The following is a 13,766-nucleotide window of genomic DNA, read 5'->3' as shown; positions in this document are numbered from 1 at the left end:
TGCACATAAAGTTTGGACAAGCAGGTATCAAACACGCCAGAGTAGATATCTACTACCGGAGAGGAGAGAATGTGGCCAGAGATGGAGAAGGATGGCAAGACAAATTTTTAAATTTTTTACATTTTAAAGATTTTATTTATTTATTCATGAGACCCAGAGAGAGAAGCAGAGACATAGGCAGAGGGAGAAACAGGCTCCCTGCAGGGAACCTGACGCAGGACTCAATTCCAGGGCCCTGGGATCACGCCCTGAGCCAAAGGCAGATGCTCAGGTGCCCCACAATTTTCTTTAAGATTTATATATTTAAGGGCTGCCCCCAAAAGATGTTTTAAATATATTTTATTTTATTCTTAAGTAAGCTCTACACTCAATGTGGGGCTGGAACTTATGACCCCGAGATCAAGAGTCACGTGCTCTACCAACTGAGCCAGCCAGGTGCCCCTATTTGAAATATATTATATGTATGGGTTTATTTGTTTGTTTGTTTGTTTGTTTTTCTGAAATATATTGTAAAGCAAAACTAAAAAGCAGGTTCCATAAGAGAACATAATATATAATCTTCTTTAATTTTTTAATCAACACTTTAATATAAAAAATTTCAAGCTTCCACTCAAGTGAACACCCATGTACCCACTACTTAGCTTCTATCATTAATCTTCTCTTATACTTGTTTTACTACATTTGTAACCATTTCCTCTATCTATTAATCTATTTCAATTTTTTAATGCATTTCAGAGCAAAAGTAGGCTTGGTTTTTGACCTGTATATGTGTGTGTTTTGAAATGAGCATCCTGTATATTCTGTGTGCCGAATCTGGCAACCCTGTATTGGTACCCTGGCCAGGTTCCCTCCTGTAAGAGGGTACAGCCATCCTGCAGCTGCTGGGAGAGCTGGCTGCTAACCGCTCACAATTACCCCCCTTCGCTGGAGAATTGCCCCTTGTGGCTGGAGCCACCTAGTGTACAAGGTTATCTGCAGCCTTCGGCCAATGACTGACTGACATGGGGAGGCAGGGTCAGTGCAAAGGGCCAATCTCCTTGCCTTAAGGAGGGACAACCCCTTAACCGGATATGTTCCAGAGGCTTCCCCACTGCACCCTGTATACACACCTGAAATCAGGTCAAAGTTAGACTTGACCTCAGGCCACATCCTTGGTCAATTCCTTCCCTTTTTCTATCCTGCTTTACTCCATCCCTTGCAGGTCTCCCCTGGAAGCACAGCCTCACTAGATCAAAAGCACCTGAATCCCTGCCTTAGGCTCTGCTTCTAAAAAACCTGACCTGAGACAACATGTATAGAAACACTTGAGAAAGCACAGATATCATATATCCTATGGAAATATGTATCATACAATATTAGCTCTAAGCGGCAAGGTTATAGAAGATACTTTAAAAATTGTCTTCTCAAAAAAAATTGTCTTCTCACTTATCTACAATAAACTTGCATTATTAGTCTATCAAGATGAAGTTTTTAAAAAGACCCTTTCCTTGAGGTACCTGGGCAGCTCGGTACTTGACTGTCTGCCTTAGGCTCAGGTTGTGATCCCGGGGTCCTGAGATCAAGTCCCACGTCAGGTTCCCCGCAGGGAGCCTGCTTCTCCCTCTGCCTATGTCTCTACCTCTCTCTCTATGTCTCTCATGAATAAATACATAAAATCTTAAAAAAAAAAAAAAAGTTCTGTGGCTACTGCCCAAACTTCAAAAAAATAAAAAAATAAAAAAGACCCTTTCCTTGGGGAGTGGACTCCTTACTGTCTACTCTGTTGTAGGCAGGCATGTATGTTTTTAACATCTCTTTCCTGAGTGTGAGAAGCTCCAAGAAGCCAAGCTGTGACCAGAATCATCTCAGAATGGGCTTTTAGAACCGGGTCAAGAGCCATTTGAGAAGAGCTCCAACAAGACTAGGGTCCTTGATCCACCCTCTGGCCAGAAGCCTCAGCTCCTTTAGAGAAGGTTCTCAGGGTTCGTGGAAATGGACAAAACTGGGGAGAGGGTCCTTTGGTGCTCTCACTCAGATGGTATTTTTATGCTGATTCAAAAGGCTGCCCCTCTGCCTGGTGGCTCAGTCAATTAAGCATCTGACTCTTGATTTTAGCTCAGGTCATGATCTCTGGGTCCTGAGATCAAGCCCAGTGTCAGGCTCCACACACAATGGGGAGTCTGCTTCAGGATTTCCTCTCTCTCCCTCTGCCCTTCCTCCCCTCAAATAAATACATAAATCTTAAAAAAAAAAAAAAAAAAAAGGCTGCCCCTCTAAGCATCCAAGCAAGGGGAACACAGGCTGGATTCCAGCCCCACCTGCATAAGGGCACTGGGGTGAGCTTTAGTCGCTGAGAGGTGACACCATCACAGCCCAGAACCCAAGAGACAAGACACATAAAACCTCCCCTCCCATCAGTGAAGGCTACCCTGAGAAAGAACTCAGTCCAAAGCCGAAGAGGAAAAGAAAGATTCAAGAGCCACCACAGGGTATGAAAGGGTCTCACCACCTCGCAGAGATTGACATGCCTGTGGTCATTGAGCTATGCTGCCCGTTTTTGACTTTTTAAAAATATTGCCATAGATCCAACAAATCTGTAACCTAGTTTTCATGTGTATAGCTGGGCTCACGAATTTCTGACATTCCTTTCATATTTCCAACAGTGATGAGTTTTTTCTTGGAAATTGAAGGGTAATGCTTGTTATTGTATCCACTGCCTCCTGACAGCACATTCCTGATGTCCACTTGGGAAGCTAAATGGAGTGGCTGGGAACCTGGGCTCTGGAGTCACTCCTGCAGGACTCACCTCCAGCTCTGCCTCTTATAAGCTGTGTAACTTTGGGCAAATTAGATAGCCTCTCTGAGCCTCCTTTCCTACCTAGGGTGGTAACACCACTGGCCTGCTTCGTGTGTGGGGGGTGGGGGTGGGGGGAGGGTTAATGGATGATGCTCGTAAAGCCCTCAACACAGTGCCTGGCACCAGGAAGAACTTGACAAATGGCGACACTGTCATCTTCATCACCGACCAGCCTCACTTCACGTGCCCACCCCACATCACCTGCTAAACTCTCAGGTTATCCCCTGTTCCCTGGGGTGGTCTTCAGAATCGGTCCTATCAGCAGGTGGTGATGGTATGGAGTGTGGGACACTGCCCCTGTCCCATGTGCACAGTACAGGTGGACCCTCCTGTGCTGAGCCAGGGCCTCCCTGACCTGGTCCACTTGGGGCTGGGCAGCGGCCAGGAAGCCTGGCTAGGGTCACCAAGCAGGCTGACTAGGACTCAGTCTGGCTCCTCCTGGCACAGACTTGCCTCTTGGATTCTGTGTCCACAGCTGTACCTCTTTGCCCTTCTTCGGGCAGATTATAATCTACTTAGAAGTGGGATGCTTAGAGCCTTGGGAAGCAGCACCCTCCTGGGCCCTTTCAGCCCTGTGATAGCTTTGGGGTTCATCCCCAGATCTTCCTGGTCTGGGGCTCAGCTCTGCTCTATACTTCTCTGTGCATCAGCCACCCCACAGCCACCCCCACCCCGCCCCTGCTCATCCTCAGCCCCCAGCAGAGACCTCGGCATGTGGTGGGGCCCCAGATGCCCTTGCCATAGGTGAAGGAAGGAGTGAAGGCCTCAATGATGGTGACGTCGGTAAGGCGGGTAGCTGCCATTCCTGAGACTTTACCACGGGCCAGGCTTGTGCTAAGTGCTTTCCTTGCAATTTCTCATTTAACCTGCCCAACAGCTGTAGAGGGTGGCTGCCTACCATGATTACCCTCATGAGCCTGTGCACGCTCAAACACCTGGTGAACAGCAGAGCTGGCATGGGCCCCAGGTGCAAACCCATTCCCTCAACCACCATGTTAAATACCACACCCCAAACTGGTGACTCAGAAGAATGAGAATCGTATGAAGATTACATTTTCAGGTAAGGTTGTTTTGTGGAAAGGTGTAGACTAAGGAAAAAGAGGAACAGCTTCATGACGATAGAGCATTTACCTCGGGACTGTCACAGTGCTGTGCTCTAACTAATCACAACCCTATGAGGCGAGTACCATTGCCATTCTCCAGATGAGAAAACTGAGCTTCAGAGTGACTCAGCAACATGTCCGGGGTCACACAGCAATTAGGCCACAAACCTAGGATTTGAGCCGCAGTGTGTCACCGCAGAGCCCATAAGGGACCGCTCCCCATGTATAGCGGGGGTGGGGCGGTGAGAGGGAGAAGGAGGCAGCATTGACCTGAGTCAGCTGCAATGTGCAGCAACACACACACTTACACACACACCCTCCCCGCCTCCTTCCTCTGGGGCTGACAGCCTTTCTAAGAACCATGGAACTTGGTAGTCGAGATCCCTCACAACGCCTTCCATCACACAGCTGGGCAGGTGGAGGCCCCGAGCAGGACAGGAGCTGCCCAGGGCCAAACAGTGAGTCTGCAAAGCCGGTCAGGGATCGGGGTCCAGCCAGGGCTGCTCCCCAGCAGCCGCCTTGCTGCCCCTCCTCTGATTCTGGCCCTGGAGCCTCTGGCTGCTGTTTGCACAGTTCTGTTCCCCTCCCTGGGCACAGGGAAGGGGAGGTGCCTTTTGGGTATAAATAGCAGATGGAGATGCTTCTCTCCAGCAGGAGAGTTAACCCTTGGGGCTCTGGGCACAGAGATGCCTCCTTCCCAAGGGCAAAGGCGTGGTGGCTGTCAGAGTTGGAATATTCCTTAGAGAACACCTAGGCCTTGCTCCTCAAAACATGGTCTGTGAACTAGCAGCGCTAGCATCACCTTGAAGCGTGTCAGACGTGTGAAATCTTGGGCCCCACCCAAACCCACTGAACCAGATCTACCTTTTAACAAGATCCCCCAGATTATGCAGAAGGCATCTCCTCGTGAAGATGGGGGAAAGTGGCTCAGAGAGGGCAGGGCTCCTACCCAAGGTCACACAGCCATTCCCCGACAGAGCTATATCTAGACTCTATTCTTCCTCCCGTCCCCACCCCACCCCCTCCAGCCACTCTGCCTCAATGCAGAACCTTGATGGGCAGGGATGCAGACCCCCCAGTCATGCATGGGAGAGGCAGGGAGGCAGGCAGTGATGCATGGTCAAGGCCCGGCCTCTCCCCTGTGGGCTGTGCTCACTCTACCCCTGGGGCAGGGGCCACCTTGGAGCCTGCCACTGGGGGCAGGGGGCAAGCAGGCCGCTGGTCTAGGTAGGTGGGCAGGCCACAGTGCCAGGCTGACTCGGTTTGGGGTAGGTTTGGGGAGTAGGCCACTATGGTCAAGGCCAAGCCTGGCCTATTTTCGTCTCTCTCGGAGCTTCAAGAGTTTTCCTGAAACAGCTTTTCTGAAGGAGGCTGCTGGCAGCGTGGGCTAGGAGGAAGGGCCCCTTCTTCACCACCCCCCCACACCAAGCTGGTCTCTGAGAAATGTGGAGACCATTAAAGGCACCCCCTTTCCCATCACTCCTGCCACCATCCCCAGAGAAGAGAGCAGCTGCCCTCCTAGCCCCAAACGCCCACCAGCTCAGGCAGGGCACAGGGCCAGGCTCTACCCACACCCCCCACTCGTCCCCCACAGCTCACCTATGTTGGGGTGTTTCAGCAGGCGGCAGATGCGAGCTTCGCGCTCCAGCTTCTGATGGTCTGAAATACAGATGCCCAGGTGAGTCCCAGGTGAGGGAGGAAACTTTACCCACTCTGACCCTGCCTCTTCATGGTCCCTTATGATCTGTACACCCCAGGGCAGCCCCGGACCCCATCTGGGTAAGCTCGCCTTTCTGGCCAGGCCCCTGGGTTCTCCAGGAAGGCAATAGGATGCAGCAGAGGCCCCGAATAATGGGGAGCAGGGTTGCAGTGCCTCAGAAGTCCCTTCCCCTCTCCAGGCCTTGGTTTCCAGGGCTCTCAAGTGAGGTGCCTCCCTGAGCCCCATCCACAGAGCCTGGAACACCCCCTCAGGGCAGATTCCTGTGGCCCCCGCCTCCAGCCCTTTCCCTCACAGGGCACTCCAGCCAGACTGAACTGCTAAATGGCACTTCTCCAGACCCACCCCCTCAGCCCTCTCGCTTGGGCTTGGGGGCCTTCACCCATGTGGTTCTCTCGGCTTAGAACTTTCCCTCTCAACCTCCCACCTGTCCTTCACTGGCCATCACTCACTCACTCCTACCTATTCTAATATACCCTCTCCTGGCAGCCTGTCCGAACTGCCAGGGTGGTAAGGGCCCCTCCTCTGTGCTCTCAGGGCCCCTGGACAACACATGCTACTTTGTCTCATGGGTATCTTTACCCTTAGGGGCAAGAATTTGGTCTCTTCTATACCCCTGGCATCTTCCCAAATGCCTGACACATAGTAGGTACTCAAGAAATAATTGAATTAAAGAACAAATCATTGAATGATGAACCTTTCTAGCGGAGTGCATATTTTCTCTACAGGAGAGGAATTGTATTAACTCACAGAGGCCACCTCCCTTACAGAGTACTCCAGACCAGGGACACTGAGAGCCCCAAAGAATCTGCAGGGTACAATCTGTATGTGGCCGCATCGGGGCTTACCCAGAGCTCCCACACCTGCTTTCCAGGACTTTTGTCCAAGCCCCCGGAGAGAGAGGCCTTGTTCAGGATCTGACCCCATGGTCTCCGACTCTGAGGCTGCTGGGAGCAATCCTACTCGTGACCCTCTTCGGTCCTCCCAACGACCCTATGCTGTGAGCACCACTGCCCCCATTTTATGCACTTCTCAATTTCCCTTCTGGTGCTTTTCTCACAGTTTCATAGTTAATGCCCTAATTTAAAAAACAAAAACAATACAAAGGGAGCCCATAGAAAATTTACCATGTGCCAGACACAGTGCAGAGCACCCTTATATCCATCTCAAGGTCTCACAACGACCCTTTTGAGGGAGGTGCTATCACATTCTGGCTTCACAGAGGAGGAAAGAGAGGTTCAGAGAAGCTAAGTACCTGGCTCTGAGTCACACCTGCAGTGATCAGAGGAGCCACACTTTGTACCCAGGCAGTCAGACTCCAGGGGTGAGCTTTCCTGTGCCTCCATGCCCTGACTCATCGCCACCACCTCCACCTGCCCCCAATTTCTGAATGGGAAAATCGGGGGCCCTAGGAGGGAACTCACATAGACATTCAGAAGCAGAACCAGGACAAGAACTCCCGTCTCTAAAGAGCCCCTTCAGAGTGGGCAGCCACCAAGGAGGGCAATAAGGACGTAGAGAGCCCCAGGCCTCGTCCCCAGGCAGCCAGTTTTCCTTTCCCCGCCCCTCTATTAGAGCAATCACTGGCCATTCTCCACAGGCTGCAGAAGCCAAGAGCAATCTTGAAATGTGGCTTTTTTGTCAGCAGAGCAATTAAGTTCAATCCTCTTTCCATAGAGTAGAAGCTCAACTCCCCAGCTGAAGGTGGGCTACAGGCTGGGGAAGGGGAGGATATGGGGGACATGCCCCTGGCCCCCCTCCCTCCCAGCCTCCTTCCACATCCTCCAGGATAGCAGGTTGCCAGTTCCCACACAGGAGGGCTGCCGAGGGCTCTCAGTGGACTGAGGATGGCTGGATTCCCCGCTGGCCCGACACCCTGTCCCTCACCCCACCATCCCCAGCAGAACCAGAAACCAGGCCGGTCAAGCGGGGCCTATCAGAGGGGGTTGGGGGCCTTCTGGCCCAGGTTGTACATGCAGGGGATGAGGGATCCAAATGCAGAATTCTGATGTTTTCGCTGCCGTGTGAAGTCACCCAGGAGCCCAGTTAAGCTGACAGCATTGAAAGGACACGCTGATCACAGAGCCTCAGACTTGGGCCTGATGGCCAGCCCTCGCTGCTGGAAACGCCAGGAGCTGTTTTTATAAACCTGGCAATCATCTTGTGCATCGTCCAATCACACTGCATTGCAACTTCCAGTGCTAAAAGCATTAATTTGTTGAATTTATGTAAACATATATGTTATCCAACAGTTTTTGTAACTCTGAAATGTTTTTGTTTTCTGACATGCCTCAAAGAAAGTAAGGACTGTGTTTCTCTTGACCTCTGAGGCCTTGCTCTGTTATGTAGGTAAGGAAATTGAGGCCCAGTGATAAGGAACAGCCCCATTATCAAAGTCACTCAATAGGGTACATTAGAACCCAGATCCCTGGGGCGTCTGGGTGGTGCAGTCAGTTAAGTGTCCAACTCTTTGTTTTGGCTGATGGTGAGATCAAGCCCCGCATTGCTCTGCACTCAGCACGGAGCCTGCTTGAGGTTCTCTCTCTCTCCCTCTCCCTTCCCAGCTGTCTCTCTCAAATAATAAATAAATCTCTAAAAAATAAAAACTCAGAGCTCTGAGGAACTACTCCTAGATGCTCCCCTGACTCCAGCCAATAGTCTTCTGCAGCCAAAGACATCTTATTAAAATGTGAATTAGATACTGTCACTCCTCAGCATCAAACTCCCCAATGTACTTGAAATCCAAACTCCTCACCACAGCCAGCCAGAACCAGCTGGACCTGCCTCATCTTGGCCTTGGAGATTCAGCCACAGTGGCCATCTTTCTGGCCATAGGCACACCAAGTCCCTTTCCACCTCAGGCCCTTTGCACTTGCTGGGCCTTTTGTCTAGAATGCTCTTCTCCTGGGTCTTCTCATGGCTGCCTCCTTCTCCTCAGGCAGATCCAACACAACATCACCTCCTCAGAGAGCTCCCCTGGCTGTCTTATCTAAGTGTCTCTCTGGCCCCATCACTTCCCCACTACCCTGTGTGGTACCTCATTGCTACCTAAAGTTACCCAGCTTATGTATACGTTTAATGTTCTTTACAGTCTTCCTCCCTACAGAACAGGTGCAATGAGAGCAGGACCTTGTCTGTCAGTCACTGCCATACCCCAGGGCCCAGAGGCTCTAAGCAGCTTGTCCAAAGTTCCATCACTAAGCAATGGCAGAGCTGGGATTTCAACCCATGTTCATAAATGCTATCCTATATTGCCTTCCATTCTCATAATTAATTGATGAAGCAATCAATTCAGCTCAATATAGTCCCACAACGGTGAAAGGCCTGACGGATGCCTCCTGCCCAGGTACCTGGGAGGATTGCCCTGATGTCCACTATGGTACCATGTGAACCTTGTCCCTCCTCCTTGGGGGCGGGCCCAAGAGCTTGGCAGTCAAAGGCGAGTGAAAGTAAGGTTCGGAGTGAGGCTCCTAGGGCCAGAGAGTGCCAACAGGGCAGGGCAAGACAGAGTAGAGCATGAGGGAAGTGCCATTGGACAGCCTGGAAGGCTCTGCCTGCAGGGCAGGGGCAGGGGGAGGTTGCATGGGGAGCCCTCCAGCGGGCAGATGGGCAGTGGGGCTCTGGCCAGAGGCAGAGTAACCAGGGGAAGAAACAAACCTTCAAGTCTTGGAAGAGGAAATGTCCCCATCCTCTAGAAGGCCTCAACAGGGCTCCTGATCCTGGGAGGTTGGAGAAATAATCCCAAGGGCCAAGAGTGCCAGGCAGGGGTAGGGAGTAAGATGAGGAAGATGGGAAGGATCTGTCTCCCTGCCCCCTTCACAGCATGGACCTGAAGCTCAGGGGCAGCCTGAAGGAGCTCATGCGACGCTTCTCAGCCCACGTCCTGGGACTGGTTGCCTGGGAGCTGAGGAAGTGACCCCTCAGCACTCGGGTGGACGGTGGGTACCATGGAGGCCTCTGTACCCCCTGTGACTTGCTCCTGGCTGCACCATTCACATCCACGTGCCCAGCCATCCCTAAAATGTTAATGATCTTTGTGTGCTGGGTGAGGATCTGGCTAGGAAGCCTACAGAGCCCCTGGCAGGGAGTTATCCCTGAGCTTGGACTAGCTATCATAACCGCTGATGGGATTTTTTAAATGCAGGAGCTTGGCCTCACCTATTGACTCCAACCCTCCAGGGTGGAAGTAAGGCAGCTGCATTTTTTTTTAAGGCTCCTTGAGGGGATTTGGCAGGGCTTGAGACAGGCAAAATTTTTACTTTCCATCCCATGCCTTTGACTTCTTGGAATTGTGTGTACTATGAGCCTTTTATTTAAAAAGAGTAGTTTTAAAATACATGCCAAAAAATCTCTTGGGTTGGGGAGCCACTCAGCCAAAGAAGAGGCTGACCCGGGTTGGGGAGGGGAGCCACAGCTCCCTGGTGTGAGGGGAGGACTGACACCCTGGGTGGGCCAGGCCCCCACTGGGAGCCGCCAGAGTCACCGGGAGTGCCAGCAGGAGAGGCTTAGGGTATGTTGCCAAATATTCAGCATCAAAGTGCTCCCCACCCCAGGCACCATGAGTGGCAAACAAAGAAACCTGCTAAAAGCAGCTCTGCTCCTCCTCTCCCGCTGAGGGGAAAAGCGTTGGCAGTTGGCAGACTTCTTTGAGAAGGTTCCCCTGAGAACCTCCCCACTCCCACCCTTGACACTCACCTAGGCCTGAGCCACCTCTCTTGAAGGATGTCAAAGCCTCTACAAATTGCCGAAGACAGAGGACTTGGTGATTTCCTCCTGGCACGGCCCAGTCTATACTGCCCGAGGAAAGCTTAATCACCTTCCAGAAAAGAGGCAATGCCCCTTCCATTGTCCCCCTTATACATCTCTCTTTCTATCAGTGTGTGTGTGTGTGTGTGTGTGTGTGTGTGTGAGAGAGAGAGAGAGAGAGAGAGACAGAGACAGAGACAGAGACAGAGACAGAGAGAGACAGAGAGAATATGAGGCAGGTGGGGGGTGGGTTTGCTCTGAGAGTTCAGAGAACTGGCCCAAGAGCTCCAGCATCCAGGGAGGACCTTGGCTCCTGACCCTCCCTCATTTTGAAGCAACCTCAACCAGTCACCCCAAGTTGTGGCTCTCATCTTGCCCCATCTGTATCACAGCGGTTGGGACATCTCCTTTGATCGCTAGAGACATAAAGCAGAGAAGGCTCCAGACTGCCACTCGTCACACAGTAAGCAGGGCAAATCCCAGCATCTGGACCTAAGGCAGAGCTCCTGCGGCCTCCCTACCCACCCTGGCTCCCTGCCTGCTTCTGGCTCAGGCTCCAGACTTTTCCACAGGTGTCGTCCTTCTGCACCAGCTTTCATGCTGAACGGGTGCCATCGCGGCCCCAGGCCCCCAGAGAACCACCCTCCACACACCTAGCCTCTTCTCCCTGTAGGACACTGGCTGCTTATGGGGGAGTTCAGTAGCTACGAGGAAGCGCTGGGCTCCCAGAAACACTGAGCCAGCGAGATGAAAGGCAGCAACGCTGTCCAACACGGGGCCTGCTGGGAGGCCTGCGGGGGACCGTGTGAACATCCTGTACCAGCCTCTGTGAACCCCATACCTGCTGCGCCCCAGCTCAGACACAGCTGCCTCCTGTGCCAGGTAAACACCTGGACACTATGCCATCCCTGCATGTGACGTCTCCCATGCTGACCCTAAACCGGCAGGATTTCCTCCACCCCAGGGGGTCCCCGAGGCAGCTTAGACACTCTTCAGAGCCGGGATTGGATTTTTGAAGATAACCTTCCCCAACTCACTGACCGTGGTTACTATCATTACTGCTCTAACCACATGCCAAGGGCAAGAAGGCTCCTGGGCAGGCTTTCCAAGTTCCAATAACCGCCCAGATCACCAGGGTATCTTATTAAAATGCAGATCCTGATTCCTTAAGTCTGCCAACAAGAATTTGCATTTATAACAATCCCCTGATGATGCTGACACTGCTGGTCTTATTACAACTTCCAAACTGGAATTACCTGGAGATTTTTCCCAAACCCAGGTCACACCCCACACTGACTAAGTCACCACTTCCAGGGGTGGGGCCCAGGCATCAGGAGTTCTTGAAGCTCTCCAGGGGTTCCAGGGTGCGGATGGGTTTGGGAGCCACTGTTCTAGGGAATATTTAGGGATGAGACAGCAGACTGGGGTGGCTGAAACAGAACGTACCTGGAGTTACTGGACAGTGATAGAGTGCTGAGATGTGTTAGGTGCTGTCCTAGGTACTGGGTATAACAGGGAATGAGACCTATCCTCACCATCTTGGAGCTTATCTTCAAGATGCATGTTAAATACGGGACCAAGCCAGTAAGTGGGATAAGTCCAGGTTGGGGTAAAGCCACAGATAAGGTAAACAGTAATGACAGATATACAATGAGGGAGACACCCTCAGATTTAGGGATCAAGGAAATCTCTCAAAGAATGTGACATTGAGCTGAGACCCGGAGGTTGAGAAAGGGCCAGCCTTGTAAAGAGCCAGGTAAGGGAATGGTGGGTGCACAGGTATGGAGATGAGAAAGGAAGCAAGTGGCAGAAGAGCAGGGAAAGGAGTCCCACCTGGCACCTTACCCTTCACCTGAGTGGGAGAGAGAGCGAGCCTGGCCTGAGAGGCTGTGACCTCCTGCCTAGATCCCCCAAGGAAGGAAAATGGAGGGATCTGTTCTCATAATACCCACAGGAAGAATGATCTCTCCACTGCAGCATCACCTGGGGACAAACCCAGGTCCCGGTTCGTTCTAAACCAAGGCGTAGAGGGAAGAAGTGCCCCAGAGGGTGGGCACGGCATGGATCTGCCACCTACCTCTGGCTGAGAGCTTTTTGGTGTTGATGATCTTAGCAGCATACTCCTGGCCAGCCAGCACCTTCACACACCTGCGTACCACTGAGAAGGCTCCCCTAGGAGGACAGAGAAGGCAAAGGAAGTAAGGAAGCGTCCAAGGGAAGCATTGCTAGGACATGCCAAAGTTCATGCATCTGTACCATGCTAGCTAGGGAACCCTCCTGCAGGGCTGCTTAAGCTCCCAAGGGCTGCTGTGGCCTGACTCTGGGACAGGGCAGGGCTGGAGACCCAGGAAAACCCCTGCTAGCAGATTACGAGGGCCTTGGCCTCATGAGATGAGCCTCCCAGGGTTGTAATAAGTTGGGCTCACCAAGTTCTAAAACATCAGAATCTTCTACCCATTTTCACTTATATTCCACTGTACACAGTGTTCTGCTTTGACCAGTTAGTCTTTATTCTTACATTTAAGTTTCTTATTGCCAAAAGAACGCATTTTATGAGAAAAAAAAAACTCTTCAAAGTCAGTTATGCCATGCCTTGCACAAAATGTGGTGAAATCTAGAAAAGAGTGTGTGTTATCCCTCTGTTTATTCCTGAACAGAGGGCAATGAGGGCACTGGGCACTTCTCACAAACTTTCTAGTGAACAAAAGGTGCCTATTCTTTTTTAAAAAATAAAATAAAACATAAATATTAAAAAAAATAAAAATAAAACATCAGAATTACGTAGTGTCAGAATCACAGAATCCAGGTCTCTGAAAGATTTTAGTTTTCCATTCTTTGAGTAGGTAACACATCAACATGGTTCAGAGTTCAAAAGATACAAAAATGTAGATAGTAAGAAGTCTCCCTCTCACCCCTGTACCCTAGTCTCCAAGGTCCTGTCCCCAGGGACAGACGGCATTATCAGGTCCATGAGCATCTTTCCACAAATACTCTCCCCCACACAACAGGTATGGCACTTTGCATGCTGTTCTGCACCCTCCTTTTTTCAGGAAATATTTTGCCGGTACTCCTTCCATACTGTAATATGAAAAGCTCCTCATTATTTGATGTCCTATAATTTACCTCACCAGTCCCCTATCGATGAGCAATTAGGTTAGTTCAGTCCATATTACAAAAAGTACTGCAATGACTGATCTTACATGTGTGCATTAGAATTACGTTGCCCATGCGTGCATGTGTCTGTGGATAAACTTCAAGAACTGTATTATTAGGTCAAAGGGTAGGTGTTATTGGTAATTTTGATAGATGTTGGGAGATTATCCATCTTAGAGATTGTACCAACTGACTTTCCCTAATATGTGAA

At 51.0% G+C, this 13,766-nt stretch overlaps 1 protein-coding gene across 3 annotated transcripts in view; it reads right to left on the bottom strand.

Annotated features, from left to right (window-relative positions):
- CAMK2A (calcium/calmodulin dependent protein kinase II alpha) overlaps positions 1–13,766 on the bottom strand; it is a 64,914-nt gene that overhangs the window by 35,921 nt on the left and 15,227 nt on the right. For all 3 annotated transcript variants that reach the window (XM_025434232.3, XM_049109251.1, XM_025434233.3), the window contains exons 2-3: positions 12,480–12,574; positions 5,539–5,598 (exon numbers count right to left, since the gene is read on the bottom strand). In XM_025434232.3, the coding sequence (XP_025290017.1) occupies positions 5,539–5,598; positions 12,480–12,574 (155 nt within the window). The remainder of the gene's footprint in view (positions 1–5,538; positions 5,599–12,479; positions 12,575–13,766) is intronic.

This window comes from Canis lupus, chromosome 4 (genome assembly GCF_003254725.2).
Source record: "Canis lupus dingo isolate Sandy chromosome 4, ASM325472v2, whole genome shotgun sequence".
NCBI classification, from domain to species: domain Eukaryota; kingdom Metazoa; phylum Chordata; class Mammalia; order Carnivora; family Canidae; genus Canis; species Canis lupus.
This window is presented reverse-complemented; position numbering and strand designations above follow the sequence as displayed.